The 20,245-nt window shown below is 37.2% G+C and overlaps 1 protein-coding gene across 2 annotated transcripts in view; it reads left to right on the top strand.

Annotated features, from left to right (window-relative positions):
- SLC13A1 (solute carrier family 13 member 1) overlaps positions 1 to 6,121 on the top strand; it is an 84,132-nt gene extending 78,011 nt beyond the window's left edge. For both annotated transcript variants that reach the window (XM_087969376.1, XM_087969375.1), the window contains exons 15-16: positions 552 to 689; positions 4,299 to 6,121. In XM_087969376.1, coding sequence (XP_087825502.1) covers positions 552 to 689; positions 4,299 to 4,442 — 282 coding nt within the window. In that variant the 3' untranslated portion in view covers positions 4,443 to 6,121. The remainder of the gene's footprint in view (positions 1 to 551; positions 690 to 4,298) is intronic.
- The last annotated feature ends 14,124 nt before the right edge of the window (positions 6,122 to 20,245 follow it).

Raw genomic sequence — 20,245 nt, 5'->3', positions numbered from 1 at the left:
GCAAATAGCTAATATATATCACAAACTTATAGGCCTATCATGGATGTTTTGATTAAGGAGTCTTCAACTGGAACAGTAGAGAATTACCAATCTTCATAGCTAGAAACCCTTAAGATTCCCTTTTAGGTTGAGCAATATTATACAAAGTACAGAAAAAATAAGAAATTATGAGATCATTTATAGATTTTACATTCCCAGTCACAATCTTCCTTATGGAAGATTAATATGAACAATATAAGCAATAATGATTATAAAGGTTTGGTTCTATTTTAAACGGTATGTATCATTTAAATGTTCATTTAATAATTACAGTACCGGTAGTAATATTATTCCTTGGATTTTAATCTTTCCTGCAGCTTCACCCAAATTTGTGCTTCCCAGATGCACTGGATTAGTTTCCCTCATCCTCATTAGCAGTCTCATTTTGGAGTTGATAGGAATTATAGTTCAATACATTTAGAAAATTCCAATTTCAGATCAAATTTGTCCTTCTAGTGAGTAAATATTAACTAATAATCCTGAATTTCTCTTGACATCTGCTTATCTAATAGGCTGAAGCCATCCATGTTAACCCACTTTATATATTGATACCAACAACCCTCTGTACATCATTTGCATTTTTGCTACCAGTAGCAAACCCACCCAATGCCATTGTATTTTCTTATGGTCACCTGAAAGTTATTGATATGGTAAGTTAACAGTAAGAAAAGAATAATTTGTGAACTTTTTTCAAATGTTAACAATATTGAGAATACTAGAGAAAGTGTAATGATATCTATTATATGTGTTGATGGTGTTGGCATCAAAGAAACTTTAATTCTCAAGAGGTCATAAATGTCCCTCCTATCCTTCACAATTATCATCCAGTTTCCAATATTCCAATATTGTGGGGATGGTTGTAGAAAAGGTGGTTAGATGGCAGCTACAGAAGGTGTTGGAAGACATAGATTATCTGGACAGTTTTGGTCAAATTTTCATTTGTCAATGGCCTTTGATAGAAACTGGGTATAATGGTGAATCATCCTTGTGCTGTGCAATGTGTTAGCAGCTTTTGATGCAGTTGACTGTGGTGAATTATTGCAATGTACTGCTAGATGAGCTGCCCTTGAAGACCATCCAGAAGCTATAGCTGGCCCCAAATAAAGTGATCTGTGCCATAACAGACAGTTCTTATTACTCCTATGTGATATCACTGATGAACTGAACTGGCTATCAATTGTTTTCCAGCTTCTAAGTTGTTACCTAGAAAGCCCTGTAGAACCACCCATTTAGATAATTTTTGCCTGCCCAGTAGATTCAGGCAAAAGTGGTTGTGTTCCAGGTCCCCTCAATTAAATGCTGTTATCTTAAGGGACCAAAGAAGGATTCTGTTCTGCTGCCACTACCTTTTGGTACACCAATCTCCAAAGATACATTCTCTTAGGGTTCTTTAGACCTGGCTTTGGTCCTTAGACCAAATGTGCTAGTGGAGACCCTGTCAGATGTGTTTATTGTTGTGGTTCTTTTTTCCAGGCTGTTATGCTGTGTGATATGTTTTTAATAGTTTTAAATTTTATATTTGATGTTGCAATCTGACCAGTTTTTGGGAATCATCATTATCACCATCCTTAGATTTGCCACGAAGTACTTAACATAACTTTTATAGTAACAGGCAGGTTAGTCAAACATAGTTTTATTTATTTTGATTTGTCAATTGCTTACAAGATAATAGGTATTAAGTATACACATAATTATGAATACATGAATACATGGATACATATAAGACAAATAAAAAGAAACAATAGGACAGGGACGGTAGGCATGTCGGTGCTCTTATGCACACCTCCTACAGACCTCTTAGGAAAGGGGTGAGGTCAATAGTAGACAGTCTAAGGTTAAAGTTTTTGGGGTTTGGGGAAGAAACCACAGAGTCAGGTAGAGTATTCCAGATATTGACCACTCTGTTGCTGAAGTCGTATTTCCTGCAATCAGGTTTGGTGTGATTAACCTTGAGTTTGTATCTATTGTTTGCTCTTGTGTTGTTATGATTGAAGCTGAAGTATTCATTGACAGGTAGGACATTGCAATGTATGATTTTATATACTATACTTAGATCGGACCGAAGGTGGAGTAGTTCTAGGTTTTCTAGGTCTTGAATTTCAAGTCTGGTGGCATAAGGTATTCTGCAATGAGTAGAGGAGTGGAAAACTCTTCTTGTGAAATATTTCTGGACTTTTTCAACTGTGTTAATATCAGATACATAATGTGGGTTCCAGACTGATCAGCTGTATTCGAGTATTGGTCTAGCAAATGTTTTATATGCTTTAGTTAGTAGTGTGATATTACCAGAGAAAAAGCTACGTAGGATTAGGTTAACAACTCTTAATGCCTTTTTGGCTATGAAGTTACAGTGGGCTCTAGCACTTAGATCATTAGAGATGAGTACTCCAAGATCCTTGACAGAGTTTGGATCATCAACAAGCTGACTATTCAGCTTGTATTTTATTTTCTGATTTTTTTTGCCAATATGTAAGACAGAGCATTTATTTGTTGAGATTTGAAGTTGCCATTTGTTTGACCATTCTGATACATAGTCAAAGTCCTTTTGAAGGGTAGCAGTATTGTCTGTGGTGTTGAACATCATCAGCGAAGAGAACGCAATTGCTCTTAATATGATCATAGAGGTCATTTATGTAGAATATGAAGAGAGTTGGTCCTAGAACACTACCTTGGGGGACACCACTGTTGACAGGTACAGAATTTGATAGGATGCTCCCAATTTTGACCATTTGTTGTCTGTTTGACAGGAATGCTTCTATCCAGTTATGCAGGTGTCCAGAGATACCATAAGATTTTAGTTTTAGGAGTAGTTTGTCATGTACCACTGAATCAAAGGCTTTACAGAAGTCTATGTAGATTGCGTCTATTGCTTTGCCCTGATCGAGTTGTGTAGTCCATATGTTTTTGCAGTCTAAGAGTTGCAGATTACAGGATAGTTTTTTCCTGAAACCAAATTGTTTATTGGAGAGTAGGTTGTTTATCTCTAAGTGGAGGATAATGGATTGGTTAATAATTGATTCCATGACTTTACAGGTGACGCAGCATAAGGAGATTGGTCTGTAATTTTCAACTAGGCTGGGATCTCCCTTTTTGAAGATGGGGATGACCGTGGCTTGTGACCATAGGTTAGGCAAGGAGCTGGTCCTGAAAGATTTTTCAAAGATTATGCTTAGAGGTTCTGCTATGGCAGTGGATAGCTTTTTAAAGAAGTAGGCACATATTCCGTCCGGTCCAATAGATAGAGATGGTTTTAGATTGCGTAGTGCTTTTTCAACATTGTTGAAAAATACCAAAGGTTGTGCGGAACTTGTCATAGTCTGTGATTTAGCTTTGGAAATCTGAAGAAGTAGACAAAGCATTTATAGGAGTCAGGTAATTCACTTGTTCTCTAAATCATTACTCATGATGTCTGGTAAGCTATATCTAGCAGGTGGGATTTACGTGAAAGAGTTTAAAACTCTTCATGTATGATATTTAGAGACAGACTTTGAAAGAGATTGTGCTGTGACCTTTCTTGAAAAGATTCTTCCTAGAGCCAGAGCTTTTAGATAATTTCTACCCTGTTGGAAATATTCTTTTTAGAAGAGAGACAACCATCTATAGATGTTATTTGGGAAAAATCTCATCTTCTAGAACTATTTAGTGTGGTTTCAAGTTTAGAGAAAAAACTAAAATAATTTTGGTTGTTTAGACTGATACTTTCAATCAGACTATGTGGATTAAAAGGAACTTTTCAACAATATTTGAAAAGACAAACCAAGGGATTTCTCTGGAGAGGGTTGGAAACTTGTGACAGTTCGTTACAATCATTTTATTTCTACACAACCACACAGTATACATTGTAAAATCCATAGGGCTCCATTCTTTCTCCCTATATCCTGCCTCTATAAGAAGCCCAGTGGTACTCATTCAAAGGTCTGAAATGCAGTGTTATCAAGGTGCCAACAAGTAACTTCCCTGGCCAGAAGAGTCTATCTACTTTAGTATTAAAATATACCACATCAGTTTTCATCTGGTGACCCACATCATATCATCCAGCAATGAAATCTAAAAATGAGGAAATAAGTGTTTAGAAATTAGATGGAGGAAATGATGAACAGTGCTCTATTGACTGTTCTGATTCAAAATTTAGCGCTATCCATGCGTACATAATAGTTTTTAATCATTATTATTTCACTTCTCTTAATTTTTGCAACTTTGTTCTAGAAAAATTGGTCTTTCTATTAACTTTCCATTTGCTTAATATATTCCTTCTTTAGGTAAAAGCTGGACTTGGTATAAACATCATTGGAGTTGCTGTTGTGATGCTCACCATTATGACATGGGCACAGCCAATGTTCAACCTCTCTACATATCCAGCTTGGGCACCTGCTCCTTCTGCTACTAATATCAGTGTACATTAAAGGAAGAAGAGCATGTTGCTTTCCTTCTTTCTCCCAGTGATGGTGCTAGTTGATAGATTTGTATGGCACAATACAGTTATGATCTAGGATAAGTTGGGCTTCATAGTTCCTTGTCCTAAGTACTGGTACAGTTAGCTGGAAAGCCATAAAGCAAGAATGTTACAACCTGAATAATGCACAGAAAGTAAGTCTGTACAAATGATCAGTCAATTCTTCCTGTTAAGACTGTATCACCAGAGCTAGAAAATGGCATTTGTACATTATGCACATTCATTATGAATGATAATTTGTCCTTGTTTTGGGATCACAAAATAAAATAGTATGGTTGTTAGAAGAATGATAGAAGAACTATACATGGGCAGACAGATAGACAGACTAGTGGATGAGAAACAAATTTAATTTATTAGTCCGTAAGTCTCTTTGTCTCATCTTCTTCCAAGATGCTGACACTTTATGTATTCATAGGATACATTTCATACTATCAACTAACACTCCCCCCATGAGCTTTCTTCCCCAATGATGACATTCATTGGTTAAAGGGGGGAAAAAATCCCAAACAAGTAATGAAAGCTTTAGAAATTCAACCTATCATGCTATGGATGTAATACGACAGATATAGCATGCCAGACATGGCAGCTGGGATAATTTATATTGAGAGGTTCATACCGCTCCACACTATGTTCATTATTTGATATATCAAAAAAAAAAAAAACATTTATTCTGAGGATGAAACTCCATACTTTAATTAAAATTAGAAAAGTTCACTAAATCATATGGATTTGATATAACCAATTGCTTATAAAAAATACATCTCAGCCAATTCTTAGTGTTTTATTTTTTGAACTAAAAAATTTAAGCACCTTTTTCATTAATAAAACTCATCCTCATTCAATCATGATTTCTCATGATTACATGGACATGTCCATGCAGTTGTCTTGGCAATAGCACCAAAAGTTTTTCCTATTACAGTAGAACCTCTGGTCATGAACGCTTCTGACCACGACCAAATCAGGTTCTGACCAAAATACTCACATTTTTCTTTCTTTTCATGGCCGATTTTCCCTTTCACACCATATTTTTTGTAAGCACCAAATTTCCAAAATTAGGTTCGGATCACGACCAAATTGGGTTGCGACCAAAGTTATGGAACGAATGACCAAAGGTTCATGACCAAAGGTTCTGCTGTATCAGTGTTTCTTCCAGAAACTTGAATGTTGGGGATTTTTTTACCAGCCTAGAGCTCTGGGGTCTCTGGTGAATTTTCCATCCAATTACTAGCCAGTCACAATTATTCTTATTGCCTTATATTCCAATTGCACTATGTAGGTCCATTTTAATTAAAACAATCATGGGAGAATTACAATTGTAATTTTGGTTAAAAATCTAGTTATGAATGACTGCTATCAAAATTCATGGTAGTTTTTTTTTAACTTTATAGAAACATAATAATGCCAAATAGAATCTTTATAACTGTTAAAGAAAATTATATTGCATTCATCCATCTCTTAGTCATGCATGCTAAACATTCCTTTAAAAGAAGATGGAATAACATTTTTAAATATATTTATTTTGAGCTTTTGTACTAAAAGATATCTTTCTTTTAAACTAAATGTGTTGTTGAATATTTATGTATTACCAATGTTAAGCACTGTAAATAAAATATACTGTGCAATTACTTCACAAGAGCATCATATAACCCTAATTTGTTTATATTACAAACATAAATAGTGTAACTGGTTTTAAAATATAAACTTATTATTGCAGAAGAGCAGTTCTCAGCCTTGGCAGCTTATCACCACTTGTTCCCAAAAGGAAACATATTTAGGAATATACAAAGGTTTCAAAGTTGAAACATTCCAGCCAGAAATTATCTGCAGATAGGGAACTAGTTCTGGCCACTTTAGGGTTCAGGTGGCTATACCAATTCATGAGCTTACCAGTTTACTTCAGGAAATGTCTTAATGTATGAGAACATGTCCTGCTATTGTGTGCATGTTTTTCTTGTTTTCTTTTTCCCTGTTCAGCCAAATACCTCCCACGTAGCACAGCCATGACTCCAAATTTTATCAGACTATTTAACAAAATGAAATTCAATGGTTAAAAAAAAGTAAGGTTCTATCTTTAGACAAGAAAAACCAAATGCACAGGTATAGTATAGGTGATACCTGGCACAATAGTAGTAACTGTGAGAGGGGACTTGGAGTCCTAGTGGACAACCATTTAAATATGAACCAGGAATGTGCAGCAGCTGCCAAAAAAAGCCAATACAATCCTAGGCTGCATAAACTGAGGAATAGAATCAAGATCACGTGAAATGTCAATACCACTTTTATAATGCCTTGGTAAGGCCGCACTTGGAGTGCTGCATCCAGTTTCGGTTGCCACAATGCAGAAAAGATGTTGAGACTCTAGAGAGAGTGCATAGAAGAGCAACAAAGATGATTAGGGGACTGCGGCTAAAAAAAGAAAGAACGGTTGCTGGAATTGAGTATATCTAGTTTAATAAAAAGAAGTACTGGGATGATAGCAATGTTCCGATATCTCAGGGGCTGCCACAAAGAAGAGAGAGTCAAGCTATTCTCCAAATCACCTGAGGGCAGGACAAGAAGTGATGGGTGGAAACTAATCAAGGAGAGAAGCAACTTAGAACTAAGGAGAAATTTCCTGACAGTTAGAACAATTAACCAGTGGAACAACTTGCCTCCAGAAGTTGTGAATGCTCCAACACTGGAAGTTTTTAAGAAGAAATTAGACAACCATTTGTCTGAAATAGTATAGGGTTTCCTGCCTAAGCAGGGAGTTGGATTAGAAGACCTCCAAAGTCCCTTCCACCTCTGTTATTCTGGTCTGTTTAACACACAATCTACATTCAGTAATTAGCTGGCTACATTTCAGTTTTTATACAGAATTCAGAAACTGTGTGACCTGCCAGAGGAGTTAATGCACATGTTTTCTTTAATAAATGGAGCAATTTTTGACTAACTTTTCTTCAGTGATTTATTTAATTATCATTGTACCCAATGTATGTCTTGGAGGCCCAAAACTTAAAAAAAACAAACCATAGAATTTCTACACCAAGAAAAATTGTCCATCATTATGTATCCATTAATGTTACTCCAGAAGCAGGAATCTGAATATTATAGTTATTGCTACACAAGCAGTGATTACTAGTGGCTTCAAGGCAAATTTAAGTCATGTAAACAAATGAAGTGTAGGAGTTAAAAAACATTATTATGAAACAAAAACTGGTGGGTGGATGAATTTATTTTATTTATTAATTTATAAATGGCTTCTGTCAAAAGATTCTAAGCATACAAGAGCAAATGCAGACCAGTACAGGAACAAAAGCAAATCCCACGTAACAATTGGAAAAAAAATACTATAATAGAAAATAAAACCTAACAAATCATAAGACAGGTAATTACTGTTTGTTCTCTGGAGTACCTGAATACACTGAAATATCTTCTGGAACCGCAAGGGTTACATGAGTGTGGGATCTGCCAAGCTGCTCCAGAAGAGGAAACGTCTATATTATCAAGCCCACTCTCATTGCAGCCTTCAGCAGGCATTTAGCTTAGTTTAGAGCTGGGGTGTTGCAGAGATTAGAGTGCAGTACTGCAGGCTACTTCTGCTGGCTGCCAGCTGACTGCAGTTTGGCAGTTTGAATCTCACCAGGCTCAAGGTTGACTCAGCCTTCCATCCTTCTGAGGTTGGTAAAATGAGGACCCAGGTAGTTGGGGGTAATATGCTGACTGTAAACTGCTTAGAGAAGCTGTAAAGCATTGTGAAGCGGTATATAAGTCTAAGTGCTATTACTAGTGCTATTAAGTCTACTTGAAAGTGGACTATACAAATCACGTAGCAGAAGTATCAAGACTGCCCAATAAGCATATAGTCTCCTGTTCTCTATACTACTTAAAACTTCCAGGGCATGGTTTCAATGGCCCCACATAAAATAATTTTCAGCAATCCATACAAGAGATGACAAGAGCGAGAAGGACTACCTTCATTGCCCTCTGTTCTGCCTACAGCTGCAACTGGTGCCCAGGCAGAGTTGGGCCAAAGTTCTCTTGGACAATAGTCTCCCTCAACTCACTTTTCCTGCAGGAGATGTGAGCCCAGAATGACATCCAAATTACAGGACAAAATTGAATTGTTGTTTGCTCCTCCCCATCAGATCCTAAATGGCTCCAAACTCAAGAAAGTATGTGTGCTTCTACATACATAAAGAACAACTTATTGTGAGTGGAAAAAGAAGAAGAAATCTGATTGTGTAAAAAGTCTTAACATGTTGTTCTCTAAGTGCTAAGTTTAATATGCAAGAAATGACTTGGTGCTACGTTGGTCTTTTTATTTTGTCTAAGCGGTCTAAACTATTGAAAAGTGACTGCTTTCCACTTGCCTCCTTATCCAACACACTCTGAGCCATCATTATCTCAACAGGCAAACCTAGTGATCAGAAAGTGAAATAATAAACAATTTTTTAAAAAGGTCTCCCTAGCTAGATTTGACAGAATGAAGTGTCTGCAACCCACATACTTACTTGCAAATGTCTAGAACAGTTTTCTCACTTTTTATATTTTAATAAGAAGAATGTCTATCCTGGCACCTTTTAAGCAGATCGTGAAAATGTCACACTCAAAAAGATTTGTTTGCGTAGTGGAACTCTTATTTAGATTTACCACCTGACGAAATTGGTGACTTCTACAAAGCCAGTATACTGAAGAGTAACATGTTGTGAAAGAGCAGAAGTGTACTTGAACATTTACACTTGATATTTCCCTTGGCCTCCGACTCAACTCAACAGAAAGTGAGGCTTAATCTAAATCTCTAAGTTTCTTTTTAATTTTTATCCCTTGCCCCAGTGGTGGGCTTCAATTTTTTTTTACTACAGGTTCTGTGGGCGTGGCTTGATGGGCGTGGCTAGGTGGGTGTGGCCATGTGGCTGGATGGGCATGGCTTTTTTTTTTTTTTTTTGCAGCCCCGCCCCCCAAAATTTTTTGGGCCTTCCGGGCCTCAGAGGAGCCTCTGGGGGGTGTTTTTGCTCCCAGAAGGTTCCCCTGGGTCTCAGGAAGAAAAAAAGCGGAGCCTGGAGGAGGCACACAGCAACCCTCCTCACTCTGTTTTGGAGCCTTCTGGGCCTCAGGCAACCCTCCTGGGGGGCATTTTTGTTCCCAAAAGGCTCCCCCAGGGCTCAGGAAGGCAAAAAATGGAGGGGAGGCTGAGCCCCTCACTCCATTTTTTGCCTTCCTGGGGCTCAGCAACGGGAATCCCAACACAGCTGATGTATGAACAGCTGATTGTTGTGAGGGGGGAAAAAGAAATACCTTAAGGGCCGAGCGCCAGGTGGGTGGGGTGAGAGGGCATCAGGCAAGCAGGGCAAGCGAGCCAGCAGTAACTGGTTGACTGGGTCAGGGGCATGGCCAGCCCGAACTTACTACCATTCGGCAACCCATGCCAAATCCTTGCTACCAGTTTGCCCGAAGCGGTGCGAACCGGCTGAATACCACCACTGCCTTGCCCATGTGGAATAAATGAGATACTTATACTGTATAAATAGAGGACCCATTACATCCAGTCCCTTTGTTCTGTAATTTTAAGTCAGTAAAGTGATATTGATACGCAGATTTGTTGCCCAAAAAGAGAAAGGTCAGCACAACATACTTGAGCAGCAATTCCAATAATCAAAATTAATCTATTGTAAAGCCTGATAATCAGGCTGGAGAATAAATTCTGCCAGATTTCACACATCCATTCCTTTTGAACATATTTCTTATAGGTGATTGGAGTATTAAGTGCAGAGATGCAGTTTTAAGTACCCTGGAGCCATTTGGTTTTATTTGTAGTTGGCTGTGGAGGAAGATTTATGGTCTTAGCTATATCTTCTGTTCCCTTGAATATACACATACATATGGTTAGGAGTGAGTCTAAAAGGAATTTAAATAAAAGGTGGCATCCGCACAGCATGATTCATTTGTTGTTTGGAGGGAAGTAGCTTCTCCTCTTTCATCAATTCATGGATTTAAAAAATGTAAACTTGTACTCAGAATTCATAAGTTATGAGGTGCAGAATTAACACAACCTGTTCACAAACAATGGAGAAAATTGGCTCAGACAAGTTTTAATGTTTAAATAGATTAATAAGTTTGTTTTGCCTATCTCCCAATCGCTGAAGTCTAACAGATGGATTGGGACATTTCTAAATAACCTAACCAAAGAATAAAAAATACAAAAACGTTTGCCAGTTATAATGTCCTTAGGAAAATATCAGGTTTTCGGATAGCAGCTCCTGCTTTGTTCTGCCATAAACTCTGAGACCCAAGGCAGAGGTAACATTATTTCTCAAATGTCTTGAGATAATATGGGAAGACTGGTTAATTCAATAGTTCAAGTCTCTATGTTTATTGGTACGGTAGTTGCTTTCAATTAAACACACCATGCAAAACTAAGGTATTTTGGAGGTAAATTCATTAATTTAATTAATGAAGGCACTCCAACATCTATGTTTAGTTAACCAAGCAAATAAAACAAAATGAAGCAAAGCCATTTTCTCCCTGGTACTCTCTCCATTTTCTCCCACCTGGGCCATTTTTCTCCAGAACAAAATGGAACTTAAGTGAAAATTCTGATCTTAAGAATAAAAGGTCACATTATAAAATGTAAACAAAAAATGCACGCATACAAAATAAATCACCATGATTCAGGTTGCTTTGAAAATAATCTTCTTTTAACTATGTTACTTTGTTTTAAGCTGATGAACATATATCTTCCACTCTGAGTATAATTTTTATTCTCTTGAAACTGTTTTTCTACATAATGTACACATTTAGGAATAACACATTTAGGAATGTGCAATGTTTCTGCACATTTGTATTTGGTTCCATAGAAAGGAGATGGGAACCACATCTACTTTATTAATGGGATATTTAATTGGATTTAATTACCTTCCTTACCATGTTATGAAACTAAGAAGGATTTGAAATGTGTTCAGATTTTCTACTTCTCCAACTGTGCCACTTAACCACTATAACAGGTACCAAATTCTACAAACACAAAACTGAGTGTTAGGGCTAGAATAGGCTTTATCTCAGAACAAACTTAATGTGAATTTCTATGCGGTTTTTAAACATTTGTAATGAACAGATTTATTGTGCAACCAACCATAATTTATTAAACTTGCATGTTGCCCAATGACTCTGGGCAGATCTCAACAATCAAAGAATTTACTATCAAGTCAACAAAAGATGAAAAACACAACAGACCAGATGGAATGAAGTGAGGGAATCTCACTCCCTTGCAAAAGGCCTGGGTAAAGAGCCAGGTTTTCACCACACTTGTAAACAATAGCAGAGTGAATTTACCCCTGAGATTGGGCCAATCTTTCTCAGTCCAAGCTATCTCATAGGGTTCTTGCTGTGGGGGAAAATGGGTGGAGATAGTTCTATCCTCACAGCTTTGATTTCCAGATTGAAAGGTGGAATATAAATCTAATAAATTACTTTCTAAATCTCGTATGTCCCTCCAGTATAAAGAAGAGCTGCTCTGTTCTTAGAGGTTTTATTCTTAGTCTAGCATTTCATAATTATTTCAAATACAGTATTTGAAAAAGTGCTACAATATATAGAAAAACCTGTGTTACCATTATGGAAAGAACCGACAGAACTGTTTATATTTTTAAATAAACAGCAGCTTCTAAATTACAATTAAACCATGTTCTCCACTGAAGAGCTTTAAAGTTTAAAATTATCATATATTAATTTAACACATAAACTGGGAAACTGTGAGTATCTTACACCAAGCCAAGTCCCAAAATGTTAGAGAATTCCTGGAACACTGACACTCAGACAAATCAGGCATCAATAGACACACAGGCATAAAGAAAATCTACATACCCTTAAAAAGAGACAATTAAAAAGCCAAACAGAAACAAAAAGAATGAAACTAGTAATCAACACCCAGATGGGCAGAGATTAACACCAAGATTAAATTCGACTAACATTCAAGAAGCAAACAATACTTCAAGGAAGTGCCAAACAAATCCACAGTAAACAACAGCCCAATCAAGAAATCACCAAGACCACTCTCTCACCAACACTGACAGAACAAGTTTTATACAAGGATGTATAAAATGGGATAAAAACCCACTGTCTACTGGTATTGATGATGTTACCTAGTTTGGTAATGAAACATCTGCAAGAAAACAACCAAGATCAGAGACCACTACGGAACCCATAGTTTAATCTTCAAATTCTCTCTTTTATTAGTAACACATAAACAATAAAATAAAGGCTTTTCAGCATACAAGGATAGCTGTTATTCCGAGAGTTGTAATCCCAGCACATGTGGAGGTTGTTAAATTGTTTAAAAATTGTTAAGAGTGTACAGTATATGGGCATTCCTGAGAGTTGTCATCTGATCTAAATGCTATAGGAATAGGAAAAGCCCAGCACTTAGCTAATCTTACCAGGGAAAGCAGATGAAACAACAGGTCCTGTGTGCCTGGGAAGAAAAGCAGGAAGAATTAAATTTAGCAATTTCTTGGAATATGAAGAAGCAGAATGAAGGTAAAAAGGAGAAACAAAGGAAATCCTTAACTGTCAATATATACCTTGTGATCTATATGCCAGAAAATGCTAAAGTCAGTACCAGTGGAATGGACCTCTGCAGGATTTACATCTCAACCATAACCTTGAGAGAGAGAGCCTTTTGCTTATGTACAATTAAGAAAAATATGAATCTTTATTGGAGATGACGCTTAGCCCATAAAACATTGCACGCATAAGAATAGAATAGAATAGAATAGAATAGAATAGAATAGAATAGAATAGAATAGAATAGAATAGAATAGAATAGAATAGAATACTTTATTGGCCAAGTGTGATTGGACACACAAGGAATAAAACAAACACCAAATACCAATTAGGTAAATAGATTACTCAGACAAATTGCAGCATCCTTACATGACCAAATTTGGCTACATTTAGCAAAATGTATGATTTGAATCTGAAAGTAAAAGTTTTTTTAAAAAAAATTGGTCAGAGTGATCAGGATATTTAATTAGGTATGGGATTACCAGCTCACAGGGAACAAAATGCAAAAAGATAATGTAAGAAAACAGAGAAAAGACTAGCAGAGCGGATCTGTGAACATCAGCTAGCAATCAGAAGACAATAAAAAAAAAAACCTTAATCTCATAACATATGGACAGACTCAATCATGGTTTTAGCTGGGAAACTGAGCGTCCTAGTCCAAGATAAATTCAAAAACACCAGCGAAGTTTAGCATTCAAATAAGTCAGTCATCAATAAATATAGAAATAAACCATGTTTTTTTTTTTTTTTAAAAAAAAAAAAAAAAAAAAAAAAAAAAAAAAAATAAAAAAATTTTTTTTTTTTTTTATTTAAAATATAAATAATTTATTTTTTTAAAAAAAAAAAAAAAAAAAAAAAAATTTTTTTTTTTCAGGCTTGCCTCAATTTAGATATTTAAGAAAGAAAGACCCTCAACTCCATTCTTTGAAGTGAAAGGTTCTTTCACTAAAGTCAAGTGGTTATAACAAACATAAGCAAAGCTGGATCTGAGTATTTCCACATAAAGTTTGCATTTCCCCCCCCTTTCCCTGGCTCTCCCCCCTTGACCAGTCCATCAGTGTCCAATAGCCTTTGTTTTTCATGTTTTAGGAAGTGCTTTGAGGCTTGGTGCCTCTCTGATTTAGTTTTGCATTCTGTCCTCGGTCCTTTTCTTTGATGGACCAGTTTATTCTGGATTGACACCTCTGTTTTCTGTCTCCTTGTCATTCCCTTCCCTTTTCCTGCCCAGTCCCATGCCTTTTCCTTATTTCCCTAATTGCCTCCCCACTCCTTTGCATTTTATTTATTTATTTATTATTTATTTATTTATTTGATTTGCCAATTGTTTACAAGATAATAAGTATAAATGTATACATAGTTGTGAATACATGAAATGGGTACATATAAGAAAAATAAAAGAATAAGAGAAACAATAGGACAGGGACGGTGGCACATTGGTGCGCTTATGCACGCCCTACAGACCTCTTAGGAAAGGGGTGAGGTCAATAGTAGACAGTCTAAGGTTAAAGTTTTTGGGGTTTGGGGAAGAAACTACAGAGTCGGGTAGAGTATTCCAGACATTGACCACTCTATTGCTGAAGTCGTATTTCCTGCAATCAAGTTTGGTGCGGTTTACTTTGAGTTTGTATCTATTGTGTGCTCTTGTGTTGTTATGGTTGAAGCTGAAGTATTCATTGACAGGTAGGACATTGCAATGTATGATTTTATATACCATGCTTAAGTCAGACCGAAGACGGCGTAATTCAAGGTTTTCAAGTTCTAGAATTTCAAGTCTGGTGGCATAAGGTATTCTACAACAGTAGAGGAGTGGAGAACTCTTCTTGTGAAATATTTCTGGACTTTCTCAATTGTGCTAATATCAGATACGTAGTGTGGGTTCCAGACTGATGAACTGTATTCGAGTATTGGTCTAGCAAATGTTTTGTATGCTCTGGTTAGTAGTGTGATATTACCAGAGAAAAAGCTACGTAGGATTAGGTTAACAACTCTTAATGCCTTTTGGCTATGTAGTTGCAGTGGGCTCTAGCACTTAGATCATTAGAGGTGAGTATTCCAAGGTCCTTTACAGAGCTTGAGTCATCAACAAGATCTTGACTATTCAGCTTGTATTTTATTTTCTGATTTTTTTGCCAATATGTAAGACAGAGCATTTATTTGTTGAGATTTGAAGTTGCCATTTGTTTGACCACTCTGATACATAGTCAAGATCTTTTTGTAGGGTAGCAGTATTGTCTGTGGTATTGAACAGCTTTACATCATCAGCGAAGAGAACGCAATTGCTCTTAATATGATCACAGAGGTCGTTTATGTAGAGTATGAAGAGAGTTGGTCCTAGAACACTGCCTTGGGGAACACCACTATTGACAGGTACTGGATTTGATAGTACGCTCCCGATTTTGACCATTTGTTGTCTGTTTGACAGGAATGCTTCTATCCAGTTATTCAGTTGTCCAGAGATACCATAGGATTTTATTTTTAGGAGTAGTTTGTCGTGTACCACTGAATCAAAGGCTTTACAGAAGTCTATGTAGATTGCGTCTATTGCTTTGCCCTGGTCGAGTTGTGTCGTCCATATGTTTTTGCAGTGTAAGAGTTGCAGATTACAGGATAGTTTTTTTCTGAAACCAAATTGTTTATTGGAGAGTAGGTTATTTGTCTCTAAGTGGAGGATGATGGATTGGTTAATAATTGATTCCATGACTTTACAGGTGACGCAGCATAAGGAGATTGGCCTGTAATTTTCAACTAGGCTTGGGTCTCCTTTTTGAAGATGGGGATGACTGTGGCTTGTGACCATAGGTTAGGCAAGGAGCTGGTTCTGAAAGATTTTTCAAAGATTATGCTTAGAGGTTTGGCTATGGCAGTGGATAGCTTTCTTAAGAAGTAGGCACATATTCCATCCGGTCCAATAGATAGAGATGGATTTAGATTGCGTAGTGCTTTTTCAACATTGTCTTCTGTGAAATCGATATGTATTAGATCATTGTTGTTATCTGTGGTACGGCTAGGAAATACTGGGCATGATCCATTGCTGTTTACAAATACTGAGCCGAAGAATGTGTTAAAGATGTTGGCTTTAATGGTGTCGTCGTTGCAGTCTTTACCATCAGGTCCTATCAAGGAGGGATGGACCTTGAGTCTTTTAGTTTGTTGTTTACAAAATTGTAAAAAGCACGGGTGGAATTGGTGCTTAGAAGGTTTTCCTCTTGTTTAATGTGATAATTGGTGCATTCGGTCTTTATCTGGTGGCATAAATTTTTGTATCGGTTTTTGAAATTGGCAACGTGACCAGATTTGTTTTTCCGCCAGAGTGATCTCTTTTGGATTGAAGTTTCCTTATTGATATGGGTAATCTGCTTTTTTGTTTTGTTTTGGGAGTTGTTGTTGGTACATATAGTTTGATGACTCTTTTGACTTCAAGTAAAAATATGTTGTAATGGTCTTCAACAGTATTGCATCCAGTGAATAGAGATTGCCAATCAAGGGATGAGAGATCGTTGTGTATAAGATCATAGTTGCCTTTTTTGAAGTTACAATTGGGAATTACATCATTGTGGTGATTTTTGTGTGGACGTATGTTGAGACAAAAGTCAATCATATTGTGGTCGCTACTGGAAAAGGGTTCTTTAGTTTGTATTCCGTAAATTAAATTCAAACTATTTTACGGCAGGATGTCTGTGAAGTGGAGTTTGCTGAAAATGGCAGGCTTGACACCTGATCAAAGAAGTACCAAGGAGAAAATCACACCAAATCTGTCAGGGTAAGGTACCCTCTGAAAACAGAAAACAAATCCCACACTCATTCGCACTAATTGTGCTGATTGAACAGTATATATTTAGTTTGGGAATGGGAGCTGTCCCCTTAAGGGAATGCCTCATGGGAAATGTATTTAATGCCTCATGGGAGATGTAGTTCATGTCATGTGGTCACATCTGTAATCCTGATTGGTCACTGAATTGACTTCTGGTTGGGTTGGGGGGAGTTTCAGTCACTCTTACCAGGACACAGCAACGTGCTGGAGTCTTCCCTTGCTGTATCATTATGGGATGAAGATAACTATCTTTTCACACTATGAAGACAGCAATGCAAAGATTGGACATTAGATGAATCTTAACATAACTAAGTTATATCTTGAGGATGCCTGACATAATCCAATAAAGAAACTTTGTATGGAAGCCTTTGTAGTGTTTAGCTCCTTATCTCAGGTATTTTGAGAAGATAAATATTGCCTGATACAAGATACTAATGATATTATCTATTTGGGTAATGAAACATCTGCAAGCAAACAACCAAGCTCAGAGACCACATAGGTCTTCATATTTCATGGTTTCAATGACCTGTTCACCTCATTGGCATGTAAATTTAAATTACAATAAATGTGTACTTCAGCAGAAATAATTGAAATTTTCTCCATGTTTATTACAATTCTGGAAATCCGCAATCTTCAAAATGGCCATGCAAAAGTATCAGCTCCATACTTTCTAAATGCATCAGCTCCATACTTTCTAAATGCATTATACATTCTTCATTTATTTAGTATACATTCTCCATATGATTTTACTATTCATGCATTGTCCTGCCTCCCTTATCAATTTTAATTCGTATTTACCTACTTAATCCACCAAGAAAATATTAATACCATAGAGTACATAAAATTAGTTATGCTTCTAAACAAACATTGTTCACATACAGGATGAAATGAGCTACCCTGTTTCTCCAACAATACGGCCTCCCCCAATAGGAAGTCCCAGCATGTTTTATAGGCATGAAATGAAATTAAGCCCCTCCCCCCCAAATTAAGGCCTATATTAAGACATGAGAAATGGGGGGAATGGGGGGATATTTTGCCGTTAGGAAGTACTTTTGTTGCACACCCGGATATGGTGCTGCCTGTATTGACCCCGATACGAAGTGCCCCACCAACGCCAAGGTCAACATCAAAGCCGTTGCCGCCTGCCCGAGAATGCAAGGGGAAGGGAATTAAGTCACCCCCGAAAAGACGGCCTAGCCATTTTTTCGGGGCTCAAAACAAATTAAGACCCAGCCTTATTATATGAGAAACACGGTATTTAGAATTGGTGGTAAGCAACCACAATAGCTCTCAACAACCATATTACTATAGACAGAATAGCATAGAAATGTAACTGAGTAGTAGAGATTATATACTGTAATATAGATTTTTAAGGCTAGAATTTACTCCTTGCACAGTGAATAGTGAATTCTAGGCTGTTCGATGAGATACTATGCAAGATACAGCTTTTTTTATAACCTTGATTGTGTCACATTCTCATTTAAGCAAATATTGGGAGAAATTCTGCAAGGCAAAATAGATTTAAATTCTACCTCTGGTTTGTTAAGAAAGAGTATAAAGCAAAATAGAAGTTACAGGCCAAGAAATGAAAGAAGGATATATGATCTTCTTATTAACAGGAAATACTGAGATTTTAATCCTTCTTCCCATACCAAATAGTGAGAAGATATTTAAAAAACCACCCTTCTGAACAATATGTCAGATGGAATCACTTCTTCTTTACATTGGAGGAAGGGTCCATTCATTAACCACTGTGCACCCTGGAGGAACAAAGAAGGAAAGCAGGGTTAGTAACAAAGCCTTCTAAAACTGGCTTTGACTATTTATCTTTGCTTAAGCTCAATTCCTGGCTCAATGGCCAGGAAACATAAGAGGTATTTGTGGTTCAGCATCAGTTTTCCCAGATTCTGGTGATTAACTGCTCTTTATTTATAAGAACTTGACAATTATTTCAGAGACAGCTTCTATCACAAGGAAAGAGGAGAATGGAAGGGGAGGGGAGAGGAGAGGAGAGGAGAAAAGGGAAGAGAAGGGAAGGGAAGGGAGAAGAGAAGAGAAGAGAAGAGAAGAGAAGAGAAGAGAAGAGAAGAGAAGAGAAGAGAAGAATTTTCTTAAACCTTTTGTTCAAAAGACTCTTTCCCACTTTTAAAAATTATGAAGGACTCCCAAAGATATATGGGTTATATTTTTCTTAGAACTGACACACTCATAGAATACCGTGTTTCTCATATAATAAGGGGCCGGGTCTTTTTTCAGGTCATAAGGGGGGGGGGGGGGGGGGGGGGGGGGGGGGGATGGCTCTTTCCCCCTTTTAAAATTGATGGTAATGTGGACTCGCGCAACAGATATATGGGTTCAAATATTACTTCTCTAGAACTGGCACACCTCATTTCGAGTTTTAATATGGCCTTAGGGGGGGGGCTTTGGGGAATTCGTTTCATTATAAAACATTTTTTTTTTTGGGGGGGGGTTGTTTTTTGGGGGGAACAATATTAAACCTATTAGATATTAAAAATAACAATATTAAACCTATTAGATAAATAAAATATTTTAATCAAACAAACCAATTTTTAACAAATAAAAAATAATAATGACATGACATTAATTTAAATTTTCCCATTTTTTTATTTTGCAAGCCCTGAGAAAGTCTTGGGGGACTTTAAAAAACACTAGAATAGAATAAGGCCCTAGTAAATGTACTAGGGCCATGATGGCGCACCTATGGCACGCATGCCGGAAGTGGCACACAGAGCCGTTTCTGCCAGCACATGAGCCGTCGCCCCAGATCAAGTGCATTGCGCATGTGCGCACACCTCCCACCAACTAGCTGATTGTTGGGTATTTGTCACACATGCGCGGGGGGTGGGGCAGGAGATACACACACATGACAGAGGCACGCGATGCGTGGGGGGTTGCACAAGACATGCGCAGGGGCATGCACTTACTTTCGGCATGCTGGGATGAAACCATTAGCCATCACTGTACTAGGGTCTTCTGTGTATTGTATTACTAACATGTTATAATACTTTATTTCTTTTGGAGAAATAGATTCAAGTACCAGCATAATTTATTGGCCATAATTCTCTTTTGGCTCTACCGATAATACTATGGAAAATCTAAACCAGCTACTCTTTCTTATTGAGAGACATAAAGGAATACAGTTAAATTGCAGAGAATATTCTGCCTTAATGTCTATAGAGGATCTCAGTCATCCAGGTCATGGTTGACCCAAAGGTGCTTTTTCAGGAGGCAAGTGGACTTTGGGTTTGTTTTTTTTTCCTTGAAGATGTTTCTCTGCTCATCCAGAGCTGCTTATTCTTCCACTCTAACTGGATGGTGAGGAATGGAATGATTTATATTCCTTGCAGACAGCTGGTCATTTGCATTCTTTTAGAGGGTCA

The sequence above is a fragment of the Notechis scutatus genome, chromosome 6, assembly GCF_049901735.1.
Source record: "Notechis scutatus isolate UNSWTSFEM ecotype Mainland chromosome 6, rNotScu1.2, whole genome shotgun sequence".
In the NCBI taxonomy this organism is placed as follows: Eukaryota; Metazoa; Chordata; class Lepidosauria; order Squamata; family Elapidae; genus Notechis; species Notechis scutatus.
This window is presented reverse-complemented; position numbering and strand designations above follow the sequence as displayed.